At 46.4% G+C, this 15326-nt stretch overlaps 1 protein-coding gene across 8 annotated transcripts in view; it reads left to right on the top strand.

The window, feature by feature from the left end:
- The first annotated feature begins 1578 nt into the window (after nucleotides 1-1578).
- Nucleotides 1579-15326, top strand: part of LOC125337367 (lethal(3)malignant brain tumor-like protein 3) — a 39925-nt gene continuing 26177 nt past the window's right edge. Inside the window, exons 1-7 of one of the 8 annotated variants that reach the window (XM_048327012.1) lie at nucleotides 1579-1676; nucleotides 9860-9968; nucleotides 10282-10390; nucleotides 11752-11809; nucleotides 12842-12930; nucleotides 14119-14223; nucleotides 14865-15000. In XM_048327012.1, the coding sequence (XP_048182969.1) occupies nucleotides 9907-9968; nucleotides 10282-10390; nucleotides 11752-11809; nucleotides 12842-12930; nucleotides 14119-14223; nucleotides 14865-15000 (559 nt within the window). In that variant the 5' untranslated portion in view covers nucleotides 1579-1676; nucleotides 9860-9906. Of the gene's footprint in view, nucleotides 1677-4800; nucleotides 9969-10229; nucleotides 10391-11751; nucleotides 11810-12841; nucleotides 12931-14118; nucleotides 14224-14864; nucleotides 15001-15326 lie in introns of those variants that run through there. The other 7 variants (XM_048327010.1, XM_048327018.1, XM_048327011.1 and 4 more) reach the window with 7 other exon arrangements.

Raw genomic sequence — 15326 nt, 5'->3', positions numbered from 1 at the left:
ATTCCAGGGCAGGGCCAGGCACATGCCCCAGCTGCTCTCTGCTGCATTGTTTAATGTTCATTTCTGTCTCGTGAACATCACTGAGTGAGTCTCCCCCATTAATTTTGCATTAAAGTGTAAGTTTTGCATCAAAACCTCCAGCTCATGTGGCTCCCTGGTGTGGGCACTTTGCCTTTCCCAGCCTGGAGTTGCTGCAATCTTCGTCTCCTGAAACTGCAGGGATCTGCCTGCCAGCAGGTGTGAAGCCAGGGCAATGGTAATAATATAAAATATTAACAATAATAACTATATTGCATGGCCAGAGGGGAAGATCACTGGAATGTCTGCAATAATCCCAAGTAACGTTTCTGTGTGAATAATTAAATACAAAGTGAGAACTCAGCTTTAGGCTGGATATATCTACCCAGAATGCACTGACAAATAGCCCCAAATCTGGTTTAGGGTTGGGGTACTTATTTTATGGGGTAAAAGCACCTTGGAGGTGAGCTCTGAGGAGGGAAGGCAGGAATATGTGTGGTGGGCACGGGGCAGGTTCTGGCAAAACAATCAGTAGAGCAGCGAGATAAAAGGGTAAGAAGACCTAAAATAGGGATCTCTCAACGAAACGTGTAACAATTAAAACCAAATATGGATGGTTCAATTATTTGTAAAGTTTTTTGCCTCCAACACCCCTGTAAACCTGGACCCAGCAAATGCTTCAACACTGGCTGCAAGCATCTGCAGGAGTTGCGTTTTATCTGGAACTTGGTGGCACAGATGAGGTGAGAAATGTATTTGTTTTCTGACTAAATTTAAAGATTCTAAAGGGTATTTTATGTGCCTCGCTCGAGGGATGAAGAATATTGTGATGTGTATTTCAAATGAGCCATTGCAAATCTCATTTATTATTTTCCCAAAATCCCATTCCATTTAAGCTGTCACAGCTTGGGGCCTGCTTGTGCTCTTTCCTCGCTCACCGTGGCGTAAAAACCCCGACGTGTCATTAAAAAATCCTACCCCCACCTCTTTTTTTGTTCCAAAATTCAAATAAAAAGGAAAATAACATTCCCAGATGAGAAAACAAACAAGTTCAACAAATGCAGAGAAGAGGGAGCAATATCCTCTATTACTCCTGGGCGTGGGAGGCGGCGGGACGCCGCGGTCACGATTTGCTGGATGCCGGCGGCAATGGCGATTTACAGCTCCCCTTCCCAAATCTCCCCTTCCCAAATCTCCATCTCAGCCATGAATGTGCCCCAGCGCCCGCGGCCGTGCCCAGGCCTCACCCGGCCGGCTGAGGGAGCAGCACTGCGAGTGGGGCTGTGCCCCTCACGCCTCCCGCACCCACTGCCCCTTCCCAGTGCCCCACGGCCGCCCCCTCCCACTGCCGGCTCCGTCCCAGTTCATGCCTATTCCCGTCCCAGTACCAGCCCTACCCCAGTGCCAGTTCTGTCCTAGGTCCTCCCCGTCCCAGGACCCCGTATCCAGTACCCCATCTACCGCTACCCACAGCCCAGTACCACCCCGCTCCCGACCCCCATCCCCACCCAGCGCCGCCTCCCCCGGGCCGGGGCCGCGCATGCGCTCGGGGGCCCGCGGGGCTCGCAGCGCTGCCCGAGCTCCATCGCGAGGCCCTGGAGCGGCGGCGGCGGCGGCGGCGGCGGCGGCGGCGGCGGCGGGGCCGGGCCGGGCCGGCGGTGAGCGCGTGAGGGCGGGGGGCCCGCGGGCCCGGGCGGGGGCGCCGCCGCCATCTTGGGGGGGGGGGGGGGGCGCCGGGAGCGCAAATGGCGGCGCCGGGTCGGGGCTGCCGCGGCCGCCGCGGCGCGGAAAGTGCGTTTAAACCCCAAAAGGGGCCAAACCACCGCAAACCCGGCGAAACGCGGGCAAAACGCGGGTTGAAGTTCTTCGCACGCTGCGGGGCACAGTCAGAAAGTTTCTGAGGTGGCCTTTGCCCAATTTTGACGCAAGAATTGGTGGAGAAAATCGCGGTTATCCCGCCTGGGCGCCGCTCCGGTGAAACTCCGCGGGGCTGTGACAACTCAATAATATTAAAAAACACGTAAATCCAGTGCAGTAGAAACAGTTATTGGAGACTTCCCCAAAACCAGAAAGATTTAAGTTTGAAAACAGAGATTTTACATGACGGGATAAACAAAACCAAAAAAATCATCAAACTTTCTGGCAGCAAATTCAAAGTGCAGAACTAATGGAATGGGGATTTTGAGAGGGGAAGTCGGTGCTGAATAAATAGAGGGATAAATGTAATCCTTCAAAAGTATCGATCGGCTGCGGATAGGGATCGGTGTGGGACAATCTGAGTGATGCTTGGTGTCAAGAGAAAGGGATTAGGACAGTTTTATGGACTCCTGGTGCCGCAAGGAATCAGATTAGATTTATGCTATGAAAACGTTTAATTTATTCAGTTACTGCCCAGATAAATTTTAAAAAATGGCCTGTAACTGGGATTAAGGGATAAAGAGCTCTGATACTTTGTGCCAAGTTGTAAGACCTTATTGGTTTGCATTCTGTTATATAGTAGAACAGAAGTAAAAAGGAGGGAAAACAGGGACTTGGTGCTTCGAACTTTCCTTCCTACACAGCAATTAAGTACAGTCCGACATGGTCTCATCAGCATTTTGCTTCCTCACTTTATGATCTATAATCTACTCAGATTATACATTTTTGAGGATGGGAACAGTCTTTTCCTGAGCGAGTATTCCTGCTTGACAATGGGAGATATGTAATAATGATTAATAGGAGTCCCCAGGGTAGTTTGCTGGATTGTAGTCTTATAAAGTAATTACAGATGCAGTTAAAACAGAGGACGTTTTTGGCCTCTGTGCACTAGCTTTACCCTAAAATTATTGCACCTTATACTGCAAGTAATCCCATTAAAGCTGAACGTGTGTAAAATGAATTGTAATTCCCGGTGAGTGCCAGGGTGGAATCAGAGCCAAATTTGAGCTGCTGAGGACAACTGGGTACAACTGCTGGGCAGGTTGTGCAGGGCCAGCTCTGTTTCTCTCGGCCAGAGGCGATTTATTCTGTCTTCAGGGGTTTCATTCCATAATGAGCAAGTGGCAGGAGGATGAGTGGGTACAGCCAGATGTGCTCTGCAGACCATTCCTGCCCCACTGACTCCTCAGGACCCAGGGTGTGTTTTCCTTGCCTCAGCCGTGCTGTTTGTCAGCACTTTTATTACCAGTTCTTTATTTACTGAAATTTTAAGGCTTTTACACTGATTTTTAAAAGTAGCATCTTGAATTTATTTAGAGCAGTGTCTGTAGTCTTACTTGAAAATATGCTTAAAATTGTGTTGGTTTATCTGCAGGAGAAGGTCTCACTGGCTCTTATCTCACTTTATCTTCATGCAAAGCTTTTACTGGAGATACTTCTGGGTATGACAATATATTCCATTGGTGTTGGGGGATGTGGATTTGAGGGTGAAGTTTCAGTGTAACCCCCTTGTCCTTTTCCATGAGTGCTGGCATTTTCTGAGAGATGCCATGTGCTGCAAGCCTGATACTGGGACATGGGATCAGATTCTCACAGGGTGGTGATGGAGATCACTAAATCATGGAATACCCTGAGTTGGAAGGGACCCACAGGCATCATCGAGTCCAACTCCTGGCACAGGACACCCCAACAATCCCACTGTGAGTGTTGTCAGAGGATAAGGTGTGGAGTGTCCATGTTCCAGTCCATGCCACCTCTGCAAAGGAAAGTGTTTTGGAGGCCTAAATCCCATTCTCAGAATTGCACAGTTTGAATATCAAGAAAATATAGATAAACTGGATCAAAACGAGATTGACCCACAGCAGTGTTTACTCTGGGCATTTATAGTCTCTCTGTGAAATAACAAGGTGATTCCTGAGTTGCAGTGTCAGTTCTTCCCCACGCTGTTACCTCTCTCTCATATTTTCTGTAGTTTTTAATCTACTTCAGCCTTTCCTCAAGCCCTCCAGTTGTGCTGCATGGGCAGAAGAGTGGGAAGAAGGAGCCACAGTGGGATGAAAAATTAGATTGGAGACTTGTGGGGAAAATGACCAAGTGCATGCTTGTTAGGGAAGGCTGGCAGCTGCAGGCTCCTGCACGTGGAATCAATTAGCAGCCAAGGCCAGCAGAGATCTGACCAAACCCTGTTTCTCCTAATTAGCATCACTCACCGTGCTCCACAGGTGAGGTGTGAGGGCAGACCTGCTTTGCTGAATTTGGCAGATTATCTTCCAGAGAATGGTTCAATTTACTGGTAAAATGCTTTACCCCCAAGGAATGGGTGTTTTATTATTAGGTGTAGCATCTTTTGGCTCACCTCCTGGTTGTTTTGTTTTGTTTTTTTAATTTCTGATTGAATCCAGCAAAGTGATGGGATAAATGCATGGTAGAGCTAAGCAAACGGGTAGAGGTTGTGTTCATGAATCACACAGGATTTGTTTTGACAACCCTATTTATGCTGTAGCTTTTAAACTTTTTGAAAGGCTGAGAGAATTGGGATTGTTCAGCCTGGAGAAGAGAAGGCTTCAAGGTGACCTAATTGCAGGTTTCCAGTGCCTAAACGGAGCCTACAAGAAAACTGGAGAGAGACTATGAGGGCCTGGAGCAACAGGACAAGGGGGAACGCTTCACACTGACAGAGGCAGGTTTAGGTGGGATATTGGAAAGGAGTTGTTCCCTGTGAGGGTGGGGAGGCCCTGGCACAGGGTGCCCGGAGAAGCTGTGGTTGCCCCTGGATCCCTGGCAGTACCTAAGGCCAGGTTGGATGGGGCTTGGAGCCACCTGGGATAGTGGAAGGTGTCCCTGCCTGTGGCAGGAGGTGGAACTGGATGGGATTTAAGGTCCCTTCCAACCCCAAACCATTCCAGGATTCTGTGATTCTACTTTGGGTCACCCGTGGAGAGTGAAGGTTTGTAAAGTGTGTGATTTCTGGGTGATGTTCAGAGGTGATGTTCAGAGTGTGTTTAAGTGTTACAGTGGTTACAAGTGATTCCCAGGGACCGGGATTAGCAGCTCTGTGGTTTCAGGCCTGGAGGAGACGTTCCTGGGGATCCCAGCTGAGCCCCGTCAAGTGTGAGGTTTGTGCAGGGCTCGGGCAGTGGCCGGGTGTCCTCCCCAGAGCCACTGTTCTTCCCAAGCAGGAGTAGAGTTGGGGAAAGCAGCTCAGCACCAAAGGCTCTTAATGAAAGCCATAAAACTGCAGGTACCCTCCGTTTTTGCTCCTCACGTTCCATAAAGGACCAGAAAGCATTAACTCTGTGGGCATGAAATAAGGTTTTGTGCCTTCTTTTGCATCCCTCCCATTCTGTGTGGATCAGGTCGGAATGCTGTCCAGCGTGGCACAGAGTGCCCGTAAGGACAGGAGAGAGGAGCTGCTGCCACACGGCCACCACGGTGTCACATAAACCTGCAGGGACAGGCAGCAAAGGGGGGCAGTCAGACACGACATGAGGCAGCACTGTCAGGTGTGCTGATCCGGGTGCTCCATGGGAATGCTGGAATGCCAGCTGGCCTCGGCAGGGAGAGGGGCTGGGTGTGGGAGGGGCACACGTTCTGCAGCCACAGCTTGTGCCAGTGCTTTTCTTTCGACTGCTGAAATAGATACGTGTGTGTGTGTTTGACACAGCTGTGTCAGCAAACCAAGATGAGCAGCTCACAAGCTCAAACACTGCTTTGGGCTTCGTTCTAGGATGAGCTGATGGTTCAGAGTAAACTCACAATTTTGCTGTGTGAGCTTATGAGCTGATTGAGGTCACATTGCCATGGTGCTGTTTATTCTCTGCCCGTGCAATAGCACCTACCATAATCCATATGTTATTGTGTGCTTAGGGGAAGCTTGGAAGGGCTCTGTTGTACAAATGAGGTGGACAAACTCCTAAAAACCCAAGTGCTTCATCTTGTGGTCCTGTGGCAGAACTGAGACACAAAGTGTTGGCTTCTTCTCCATACCAGCTAAGGCATCCCTCTCCCTTCCTAGACCCTTTTCCACCTCTAATCTTTCAGAGCAACATTTTCCTTGATTTGTAGTTACAATTTTTCTCTCTTCATGAGAAACAAAAATTAGTAGGAAGTGCAATCGGTGGAGCTTGGAATTCCTCAATTCTGAATTTTGTCTTTTTTTCCCGTTCACTGACATAGACAGTCTCTTCGCGCCGTTAAATGCTTGCCGGTGGCCATTGACACTTTCTCTTGAGGCATTGGTACAATTCCATTGCAGGCTCTGAAGGTTCGTTTCAGTCCCTGACTGATGAGGTTCCTGGAGGTGAGGCTGGGGTTGTTTTTGGTAACGGTATTAGTTCAGCCTTGCAAAATATTACTTGCCTGAGGTGAGTAACAGGTTTTGATGGATAAGTAAAGCATCATCTGTCACCGTCACAACAAAGTGCAGGTGAGGTGGTTGTGTCTGAGCTCCTGAGTATTCCAAGCAGTTCTGAGACCAGTTTAGTTGTGCTGCAAGGAGTCCCGATGGGTTTTGTGTGTTTCTGTTTAAACTGCAGCTCTGTTCCTCTCTGGTGGCACAGGAGTGCCTGGCAGATGTCACACGTCGGGTGTCAGACACTGCTGCGGAGCTCCCAGGAGACGGGGAATGCACAGAGCTCTCAGAGCCAGCTCGCTCCGAGTGAGAGGAGCAGCTTTGCTCAGCTCCTGCCCTGTTTCAGGGCAGAAAGGTGATTTGTAGGTTATTCCCAGAGCAGCACAGTATCAGATGGTTCTCTTGATGCCAGCTGCTTCTTGAATGGGATTTCACCTCCTAGTCCATGGAAGCTCAGCCAGAAGGGCTGCAAACTTCATGTTATTATTGATTACAGTCTTTGGGTTTATTGTACCATTGCATTCCTCACCAGAGAGAGACACTGAAGTTCTCATGTCGTTGGAAATGATCCTGGCAGCACCTGAAATGGAATTTCTGTTGAAATGTTTCTCTTCCCATTAAGTCTGATGGTGTTTATGGAAGTAGAGTGAACCCCCATCCACCCATTCAGCCTTCACCCTTAGTTTGTGTGAACTTGTGCCCTTTTTTCTTCCTTTTTTTTTTAATTTTTGGTCTCCTAATGAAGGTAAGATGGATGTTAAAAGCCAAAGCTGGCTTTTTACAGTAACAATGAGGTGGTTTCCCAAGGCTGCATTGGTTCAGGGGCAGAAATGAGATCAAACCCTGAGTATTTCTGACCTCTTCCTGTGGATTCCGTGTCTAAAGATAAAGCATTGAGGTCTGGGTGGGAGCATATTAATTAGGCTCCATTATCTCTGCCAGATATGGCAATCATTTATCATTTTGTAAATCCGAATCTGCAACTTGGAACTGAATGACTCATCTCAGTTTTGCAGTATCTTCTTTTGCCTTAATGTTTCTGAGGCTTAAAATGCTAAAGATGAAAAGAAATCACGAACTGGGACGAATGAGGAATGTTCGAGCCTGACTGTGGTTTGTCGAAGTGTTTCAAGTTAGTTTCTGCTCTCTTTTTAATTGCACTGTTTGCTTCCTTTTATTGGGTTGTCTTGATTTTATTGTAGATTTTACTGATAGGGAGCATTATAAGAAAAGCCATTTCTTTATTATATTTTTCTGTGGGTTTTACTGGATTTATAAAATGCAGATGAGAAAGACCGATTATTTTATCAGGTCTTCTCTGGTTAAGTTCAAGATTATTTTCTACATTGTTATTTTTGACAGTTTTCCTGGCCCAGTTTGAAGTAAATTATCCAAGTTAACTACTTCTGTCCAAGTACCTTCCAAACTCCTTCTCCCCGAGGGAGCTTTGTAAATAGTCTTGGTGCTTGAGCTTCTTTATTTTTAAAGCCTGAACGCAAAGAATAACATCTAAAAAGGGATGGGTTTGCCCTTGTTGAAACTGGCATCCAAACATTTGCTACAAACAAACGTTTATAGATGTACAAGGCTACATCAAATATTAATATATCCAATACCACGGACACAAGGCTCATTTAGTCCAATTCCTGCCTCTCCCTGCAGCCGTGGGGGTGTGAATGTGTTCTGTGACCCTGAACACGGACACCGGCTGCAGAAGTTCCGCACCTGCTGGTGCTCGTTGTTTTTCTAGTACAAATGTAGGTGTTCTGGGGCTGGGGTTGGGCTTCCCCAGCTCCCCTGGCCGCAGGAACATTGTGAGATTGTGGCAGGAGGGAGCCCCAGCTCTGTCTGCACCGGTTTGGGCAGAAGCAGAACTGTTCATTCGTGTGCAGGAGCATCACTGCCCCGGAGTCCTCTGCTCCTACAGTGCCACGGGCACCTTCCCAGCTCCTGGGCACGGGAACTCTGGAACAGCATGTGGAGCTTGGAGATGCTCCTTGCACTGACCTTCTGCCATGAGACTGAGTTGTCCCATCAGACACAGCACGGAGCCCCTGGAGTCTGCACCGGGATGCTGCTGCTCCTAAAGAGTTTGAGGGAAGTGAATGGGATGGAATCCTGCAGGAAGCTGAGTCACTTAGAACTATCATTTCTTCAAAATGGGATGTTTCTCTTTGTGTTGAAATGGAAATGATGCTCTGTCTCCTTGGGGCTGCAGAGGAGGATGGGAGCCTTTCAGAAGCAAGTCCAGCATCTTTGAAGCTTTAAGAAATACAAACTTTAGATAAAGAGCGGGAAGAACGCTTAGGATGAAGCTTTGATAGGGTGTGGAGGCAGGATCCCGAGGCCAGGAAGCGCGCACAGTAGAAGACGAAAGGGCTTCTCCATTCAACAAGGAGCCCTGCTTCAGAAGGAACCAAAGCTTTCAGACTGAGGTTTCAGTGAAGTGCAGATTGCTCAGAAAAGATCTCAGACTAATGAAGTGCTTGGAATAAAAGCTTTGGAGTAGAGCTTGGAAATGCAACCACCTTTGACTTGCCTCTTTCATTCTGGAGTTCAGTAGCTCCATAATGCAGACAGTAAAGAAGATCAAGGAGTGAGTAATCTTTGCAGCTATTTGCTCATTAGAAAGGTGTTTTTTTAGTTTTGTTTTGGTTTTGTTGTGTTTTTTTTTTTTTTTTGATGCTTGGTTGCATTTGCAGGTCAGGAATAATAAAATATGCACAGTGACACTATTTAACACACTTTAATAATTTTATCTGGACCAGTAAAGTGTTCCTTCATGACCTCTGTTTTAGGCTCCAAGGATGAATGTCTGAAGTCTGCCACGTATCATTCCTTTTCCAAAGCTGCCCTGTGTGTGTCTGGAGGGGTTTTCTAGTTCTGCATCTGGATTTCCTGTGATGTCCTTGGCAGGACAGGCCATGTATATGCAGGGTTGTGCTGGAGGGTGTCAAACCCCTCCCTTGTTCCCAGCTCCTCCCCTCAGTGGCACAGGGAGATGGGAGTGGGGGTTATGGTCAGTTCACAGGTTGTTTCTGTCGCTGCTCAGGGAGAGGAGTCAGTCCTTCCCTGCTCCAGCAGGGAATTCCTCTAGTGGGAGACAGTTTTTCATGAACTTCTCCAGTGTGAGTCCATCCCACGGGCAGCAGTTCTCCACAGATTGCTGCAACGTGGGTCACTCTTCCCCCGGTCAGTCCTTCAGGCTGTTCAGCATCACTTTGTAAATCACCAGTTTCCTTTGATTAAATTACTCACTATTCAGTAGAGCTTCTTCATAGATAATATCACAGAGTCATTAAGGTCGGAAAAGACCTTTAAGATCATCAAGTCAACCAAGATGTGCCTGAGAGTACTGTTGGAGACCAGTGCTCCGAAATTAAAACATTACAAATAAAAGGGGGTTTTCCCTACTGAGGCAGTGTGGCAGCACACAGATGATAATTACTTCCCTCACAATGGGATACTGAGTGTCAGTTAATGAAAGTTTGTAAAGGACTTTGATACAACTCATTTCCTGAAAGGTGTTGTAACATTTTAATGTAATAGTTGTCTTTTTCTTTGCTTCTGCAGTGCCCAGACAAGCCGTGCCCTGCTCTGATTCCCAAACCTGTGAGCAAATGGATTGCTTTGAGAATGGAAAGATTTGTACTCAAACGGGCTCCCAGCAGCACAGGGAGAGGTACAGAAACCCCAGATTTTTCCCATTTTTTGTTTGAAAGCCTTTAAAGGGAACATGGAGTTGCTGTGAGTAGAATGAACCCATCAGACCAAGTGTTACAGTTCTATATCCAGGAAATCCTGCAGACACCATTCATTTCCTCAGGTCCTCAGCCCAGGCCTCCTCATTCCAAGAGGTTCAGAGACACTGGGAACACTGCAGGAATAATGTTGCACTTTTAATTTGATATTGTTTTTAATTTTGGATGTTTAATGATATCAGAGACATTCCAGATGATTGCAGAAACGGGAAATAATGGAAATCTTACTACCAGCAGTGGCTGTCAGGTGACTGAGGCTGGCAGACCTGTCAGACGTCTCCGGAGGAAGAGAAGATTGCCTCTGGATTCAGAGGATGAGGAGGAAAATGCATATGAGGATGAGGTAAATGAGGCTGTATGTGCTTCCTTTAAAGAGAGCTGTGAAAAGCAGGGGCAGTTGTTTGTCTCAGCGTTCCTTGTGCAGTGCAGACTGGGCTGAGGGAGGTTGTTCTGTACCCAGGGAATGGTCTGGGTCTGATCCTGATTTGCATCAGTGATGGGAATATCTGTTCTGAGGAGTCCCAGGGGTGAATGAACTGCTCAGGTGAAGTGAAAGTCAGGAGTTCACAGTAATAAAACCACACGTCTCCAGAACAGCTGCACTCAGATACTGTTGTATGATATTGAAGATCAGTGTCAAACCACAGGGTTTGTTTGGGTTTTATTACTTGCATGTACTCTCACTGCACCACCTGAAACCTGTATTAATGGTGCATAAATAGCAGTACCTCAGTCCTGAGCTGATCTTCCCTTCAGTTTCCTGCAGCCCCTGACTCCCTCTTGGGGCCCTTTGTGCCCCCCTGTGCTCTGCTCCCACCCATCAGAGCCTCTCTGAGCCATTTTATGTTTGTTCACATAATGCAGGGCTCTGTACAGCAGACCCACTGGGGTAGGTGTTTGTGGGCAATAAAGCTGCAGCTCTGCTGTCATGAGCAGTTTAACTCATCGTCTTGCTCAGCTTTTCTCTGTGATGTGGGTGAGATGTTTTAAGGGATGGATGTTTTCAGAAGTCCTTGCGGTCTCTCTTTTCCCCCTTCTCCTCGTCCTCATTAGAAACTGCCCCCCTGTCCCTTCTGGGGGATGTTTGGCAGGCAGCTTTGGCACATTTTGCCTTTTTTTGGTTTGCTCTGAGAAATGACTGCCTGGGAGGAATCAAACCCCAGTTTGCAAATGCACAGAAGAAACGGGAACGACAGTCGGGCTCGGAGTGTGACACAGGGAGACCACATTGTCTGGGGTGCTCATCTGTGACAGGAGTTACTTGAAGCTTCTGCTTCCTTTAGGGCTTCATAGATTCCTTTTTTCCCCCGTATCCATTCCCTGGCATAGATGGACGTAAGAAAGGGAAAGGAAAAAGGAGTGTTCCAGGGAGGCTGCTGACGTGAGCAGCAGATCCTGCATTGCAGAAAGCAAATCCTCTGTATTATAATGGAGATTTTGGTCCTGTGCTCTTCAGCAGCCACATTTAAGTGAACTTCAGTAGCCTATATGAAATAACTTGTACAGCACTTTGGGATACCAAGATCAGCGTTATCTGTGTAACATTCCCTCCTGATGTTCTTGCAGGGTTGTTCAAGAGACAGCAATGCTGGCTAATAGTCCTGTTAGTTACCTGTTACATCCGTGTTGTACCTGCATGGTGAGATGATCAGAGGGAGGGAAAAACAATCTTGCTAAACTTCTTTTTAACGTATCTGTGTCTAGGAGAAGAATAAATCAAATAATATGAAAAGCCGCAGAAACACTAAACCAATAAAACAAGGTGAGCTAAGCTCATAGTCTCTTTTCTTTAATGTTTATAGATTTTTTTTTTAGTAGCTATTATAAAGTGAATAATAATAAACAGAAGAGGAAAGGACAGTAGAGCTCATTTCACATTCAGAACAGCTTATTAGGTACATAACCCTCTTAGCACAGTCAGCTCCAGAGATGTAGTAGCAGGAATATCCTGGATTTGCCTGCATGATGGGCACAGGGTGAGGATCTGGAAGGAGTCAGCTTCACCCAGAGCTCACTGAAGACGATAAGAATCTTTTTTCCATTGACTTTGGAGAGCTTCAGCCACAGCCTACAGTGCTAAGTAGAAAATAAATAGGGAACAACATGATTGACTCTAGACTATGAGTTAAACGTATTATATACCTTAAATCAGGGATTAGTTAGTATACAACTGGGGGGAGAGTTTTAATACACATTTAGAATGTAATTTTCTGTGTGTATGACTGTGATTCTACCAGAATGAATCCGAGTTGTTTTCATCATCTGGGAGCTGCCTCTCTGGTAGATGCATTGTGTTGTTAGGAGGCTATAAATATATGTGTGTGTATATATTAAAAAAAAAAAATCTTGTGAACTGAGCAAAAATTCACTTGGTTTTTCACTTATTTTATTTTAGGCTTATTTTAGCTGCCATTATATGCCTCTCTGTGCTGCCTGTTATTTTATATTTAACCCCTTATTCCTCTGTGAAGTGTCAGGAGGAGGAATTAATTCCCACAATTTTAAGTTACTCTGTCTTGTCCAGACTTTCCCGTGGCACCTTTCCATGGGCAGCTTGCCAGCAGTCCAGGTGCCGCAGTTCATTTGACCTGTGGTACAATAAATGTTCATTTCCTGAGGAATGAGCACGGTTTTCCTGTTGCTGGAATTCCTACCTTTCCTCAAAAGTTGAGTAACACTGCCTCTTCTGCGGTGCCACAGCAAACGTGGGAGGAGAAGGAGAAGAGAGGAGGAGGAGAAGAGCAGGAGGCATCAGAGAGAAATGTTGATTTCCTCTTTGTTTTTGATTAATTAGTGCTTCCTGGAAAGAAGAAGGTATGGAACTGGTCTTCCTACTTGGAAGAAGAACAGATGCCAGCTGCTCCCCAAAAGCTGTTCAGAGAGGTTGGCAGCTTTTTTCGCTCTCTTGCTCTGTTTTTCTCAGGCAACATCACAGGATTACTGGCAATCACAGGATTGATTCTCAGTGGAGGTGGGACTGGAGACCACCCTCAAGGCAGCACTTGCATTTCTGAGTTGTTTTGGTACAAGTAGGCAATAACTGTTTGTTTTCTGCCCGGGGGAAACAGGCATTTGCCCTGGGGGTCTCATCACAATCCAGGGTGTAAAAATCGCTGTTGAATCTCACAAATAACCAGCAGCTGTTTCGATCTGCTCTGCTCTGGCTGTTGGACAACTTCAGGGGCTGCTGGCGAGGGACAGAGGGACAGCCTAGTGTCTGTCACATGTCCTCTGTGGTGGTACCACAGCCCTCCCAGCCTTTCCCTGTGGACAACCCTGAGTCCCTTGGCTCAGAGAGTGGGGCAGGTTCACTCAGCGAGTGCCTGGAGGGAGGGTGGGCGTTGGTGTCAGTCACAGTGGAGGTGCCAGAGGCTGAGTTCAGCCTTGCTGAAGCTGCCTCTGCAGCTCAGTTAAATGTGCAGCTCCCAGTGAGCTCTTCAGAGCCCAGGGCTGTTGGTCCTTCCAGAGGGAGCTTAGAAGGAAGGTCTGGTCCTGCACTGGGTCATTTGCAGTCCCAATTCAGGTTGCTTTTAAACTTTTACTGTGTTTCAACTGTTTCACTTGGATTGAGACTACAGATAAATGAAAAACACAAATGCTTTCTGGAGTAACTGTAAAACTGGGCTGCAGATCAAGCCTGCCTTGTCCCTTTCACCATTTGAAGATGGCAAGTTACCTTTGGGGAGAGTCTGGACTGACACATGGTGATTGTAGCTTTCCCAGCTCTTTGGTTCTGCATTGAGCTGGGAAGGGGATTCTTTTGTGTTTGAGAAGAGCTCATTTCTACATCTGCTCAAAGATGTGTTCATAGCTAATTGCAACAGTTCGGTGTTTTTGAGAGATTAATTAGAATAACGAGTAAATGTGAAATACTGTGATGGTGCTGTTACTGATCCCTGAGCCTGCACCTGTCTGTTGGAGCAGCAATCACTTGGGGATGGGATTTTCTTCTCTAAGTTGAACATTTGAAGCCTGAAATATAAAAATTTGAAGCCTTAAGTATCTGATGACTGCTCTGCAATAGATTTTGTCCTTAAGAATTAAAAACAAATGTTTCTCCCCCCCTCACAGTATCAATCATTCCCACAAGGCCGAAATGGATTTAAAGTTGGAATGAAATTGGAAGGGGTGGATCCTGAGCACCCCTCTCGAGTCTGTGTTCTCACAGTGGCTGAGGTCAGTTGTTTTTCTTGTCTTTGACTCCAAAAGTCCCATGTGCATTTAGATTTTTTTTTCAGTAAGTAGAAACTTTAGTTAGTTAGTACTTGGAGTACTTTAATTAGTTAATTGATGGTAGGAGTTCAAGGTGACACTGAAGGAATGATGTTACGTGATTAAAGATCTTTGCCTGAAATCCTACTGTCAGATTTTTGCACTTGGAACTAAGAATAGCAAACCTATTAATTACCTGTAGTGAACAAATATGAAAAAGAACAATGTCATGAGGCCCTAAGATTTAGTAAATATAAACAAGTCCGAATGCTTTAATGCAGCTTCAGTTATGTGAAATCTGGGTTGATCTGGTATAGGCATGAAAGTTCTGGGGCTGCTTTTGTACCCCAGGAACTTGTGCATGGCATGGAGCAGGAGCCCAGGGAGGTTCCACTGACCAGTTCTATTTCCAGCTGTTTGAAGTGGGGAAAGAGGAGCGTGGAAACTGGGAGAGCAGATGAGTTAAAATACAACTAGACTTTCGGAGGAATAAACGAGATCCTAATTTACTTTCTCTGTAAGTGCAAATGTGAGGGGGTGTTTTATTAGTGATTTTCCTTCTTCTCTGTGACCCTTGGTGATAATCGGAGCTTCTCTCACGGTAGGTCCAGGGGTACAGGATGCGGCTGCACTTCGATGGTTACCCAGAGTGCTACGACTTCTGGTGTAATGCTGATTCCTCAGACATCCATCCTGTGGGCTGGTGTGAAAAAACAAGCCATAAGCTGCTCCCTCCTAAAGGTATGAAAGAAAATAGAGAGCTGCACAAGAAACCATAAATTCTACTAAGAACTAGATGTTCTGGCTCTGCATATTTCATTTTTAGTGTTGATTTCATCGTGGAACTTGATCTGAGGGGCTAAAGGGAAGAGGTTTAACTAACACAGTGACTCACAAAAGAGCAAAATACCTTCTCTTTGATGTTCCCAAAGATTGACATTGTTAGTCACGTTAGAAGCTCTGGATTGGATGTCTCTCTGGGCTTCAGAACTTGCTTTTTTCCCGCGTTCAAGTCTTTCCTGCATTCAATTTCCTAGAAACATTTGAAGGTTGAGATTAATGATTGG

The sequence above is a fragment of the Corvus hawaiiensis genome, chromosome 23, assembly GCF_020740725.1.
Source record: "Corvus hawaiiensis isolate bCorHaw1 chromosome 23, bCorHaw1.pri.cur, whole genome shotgun sequence".
NCBI lineage: Eukaryota > Metazoa > Chordata > Aves > Passeriformes > Corvidae > Corvus > Corvus hawaiiensis.
Note: the sequence above shows the minus strand (reverse complement) of the source record. Positions and strands in the feature narration are given on the sequence as shown.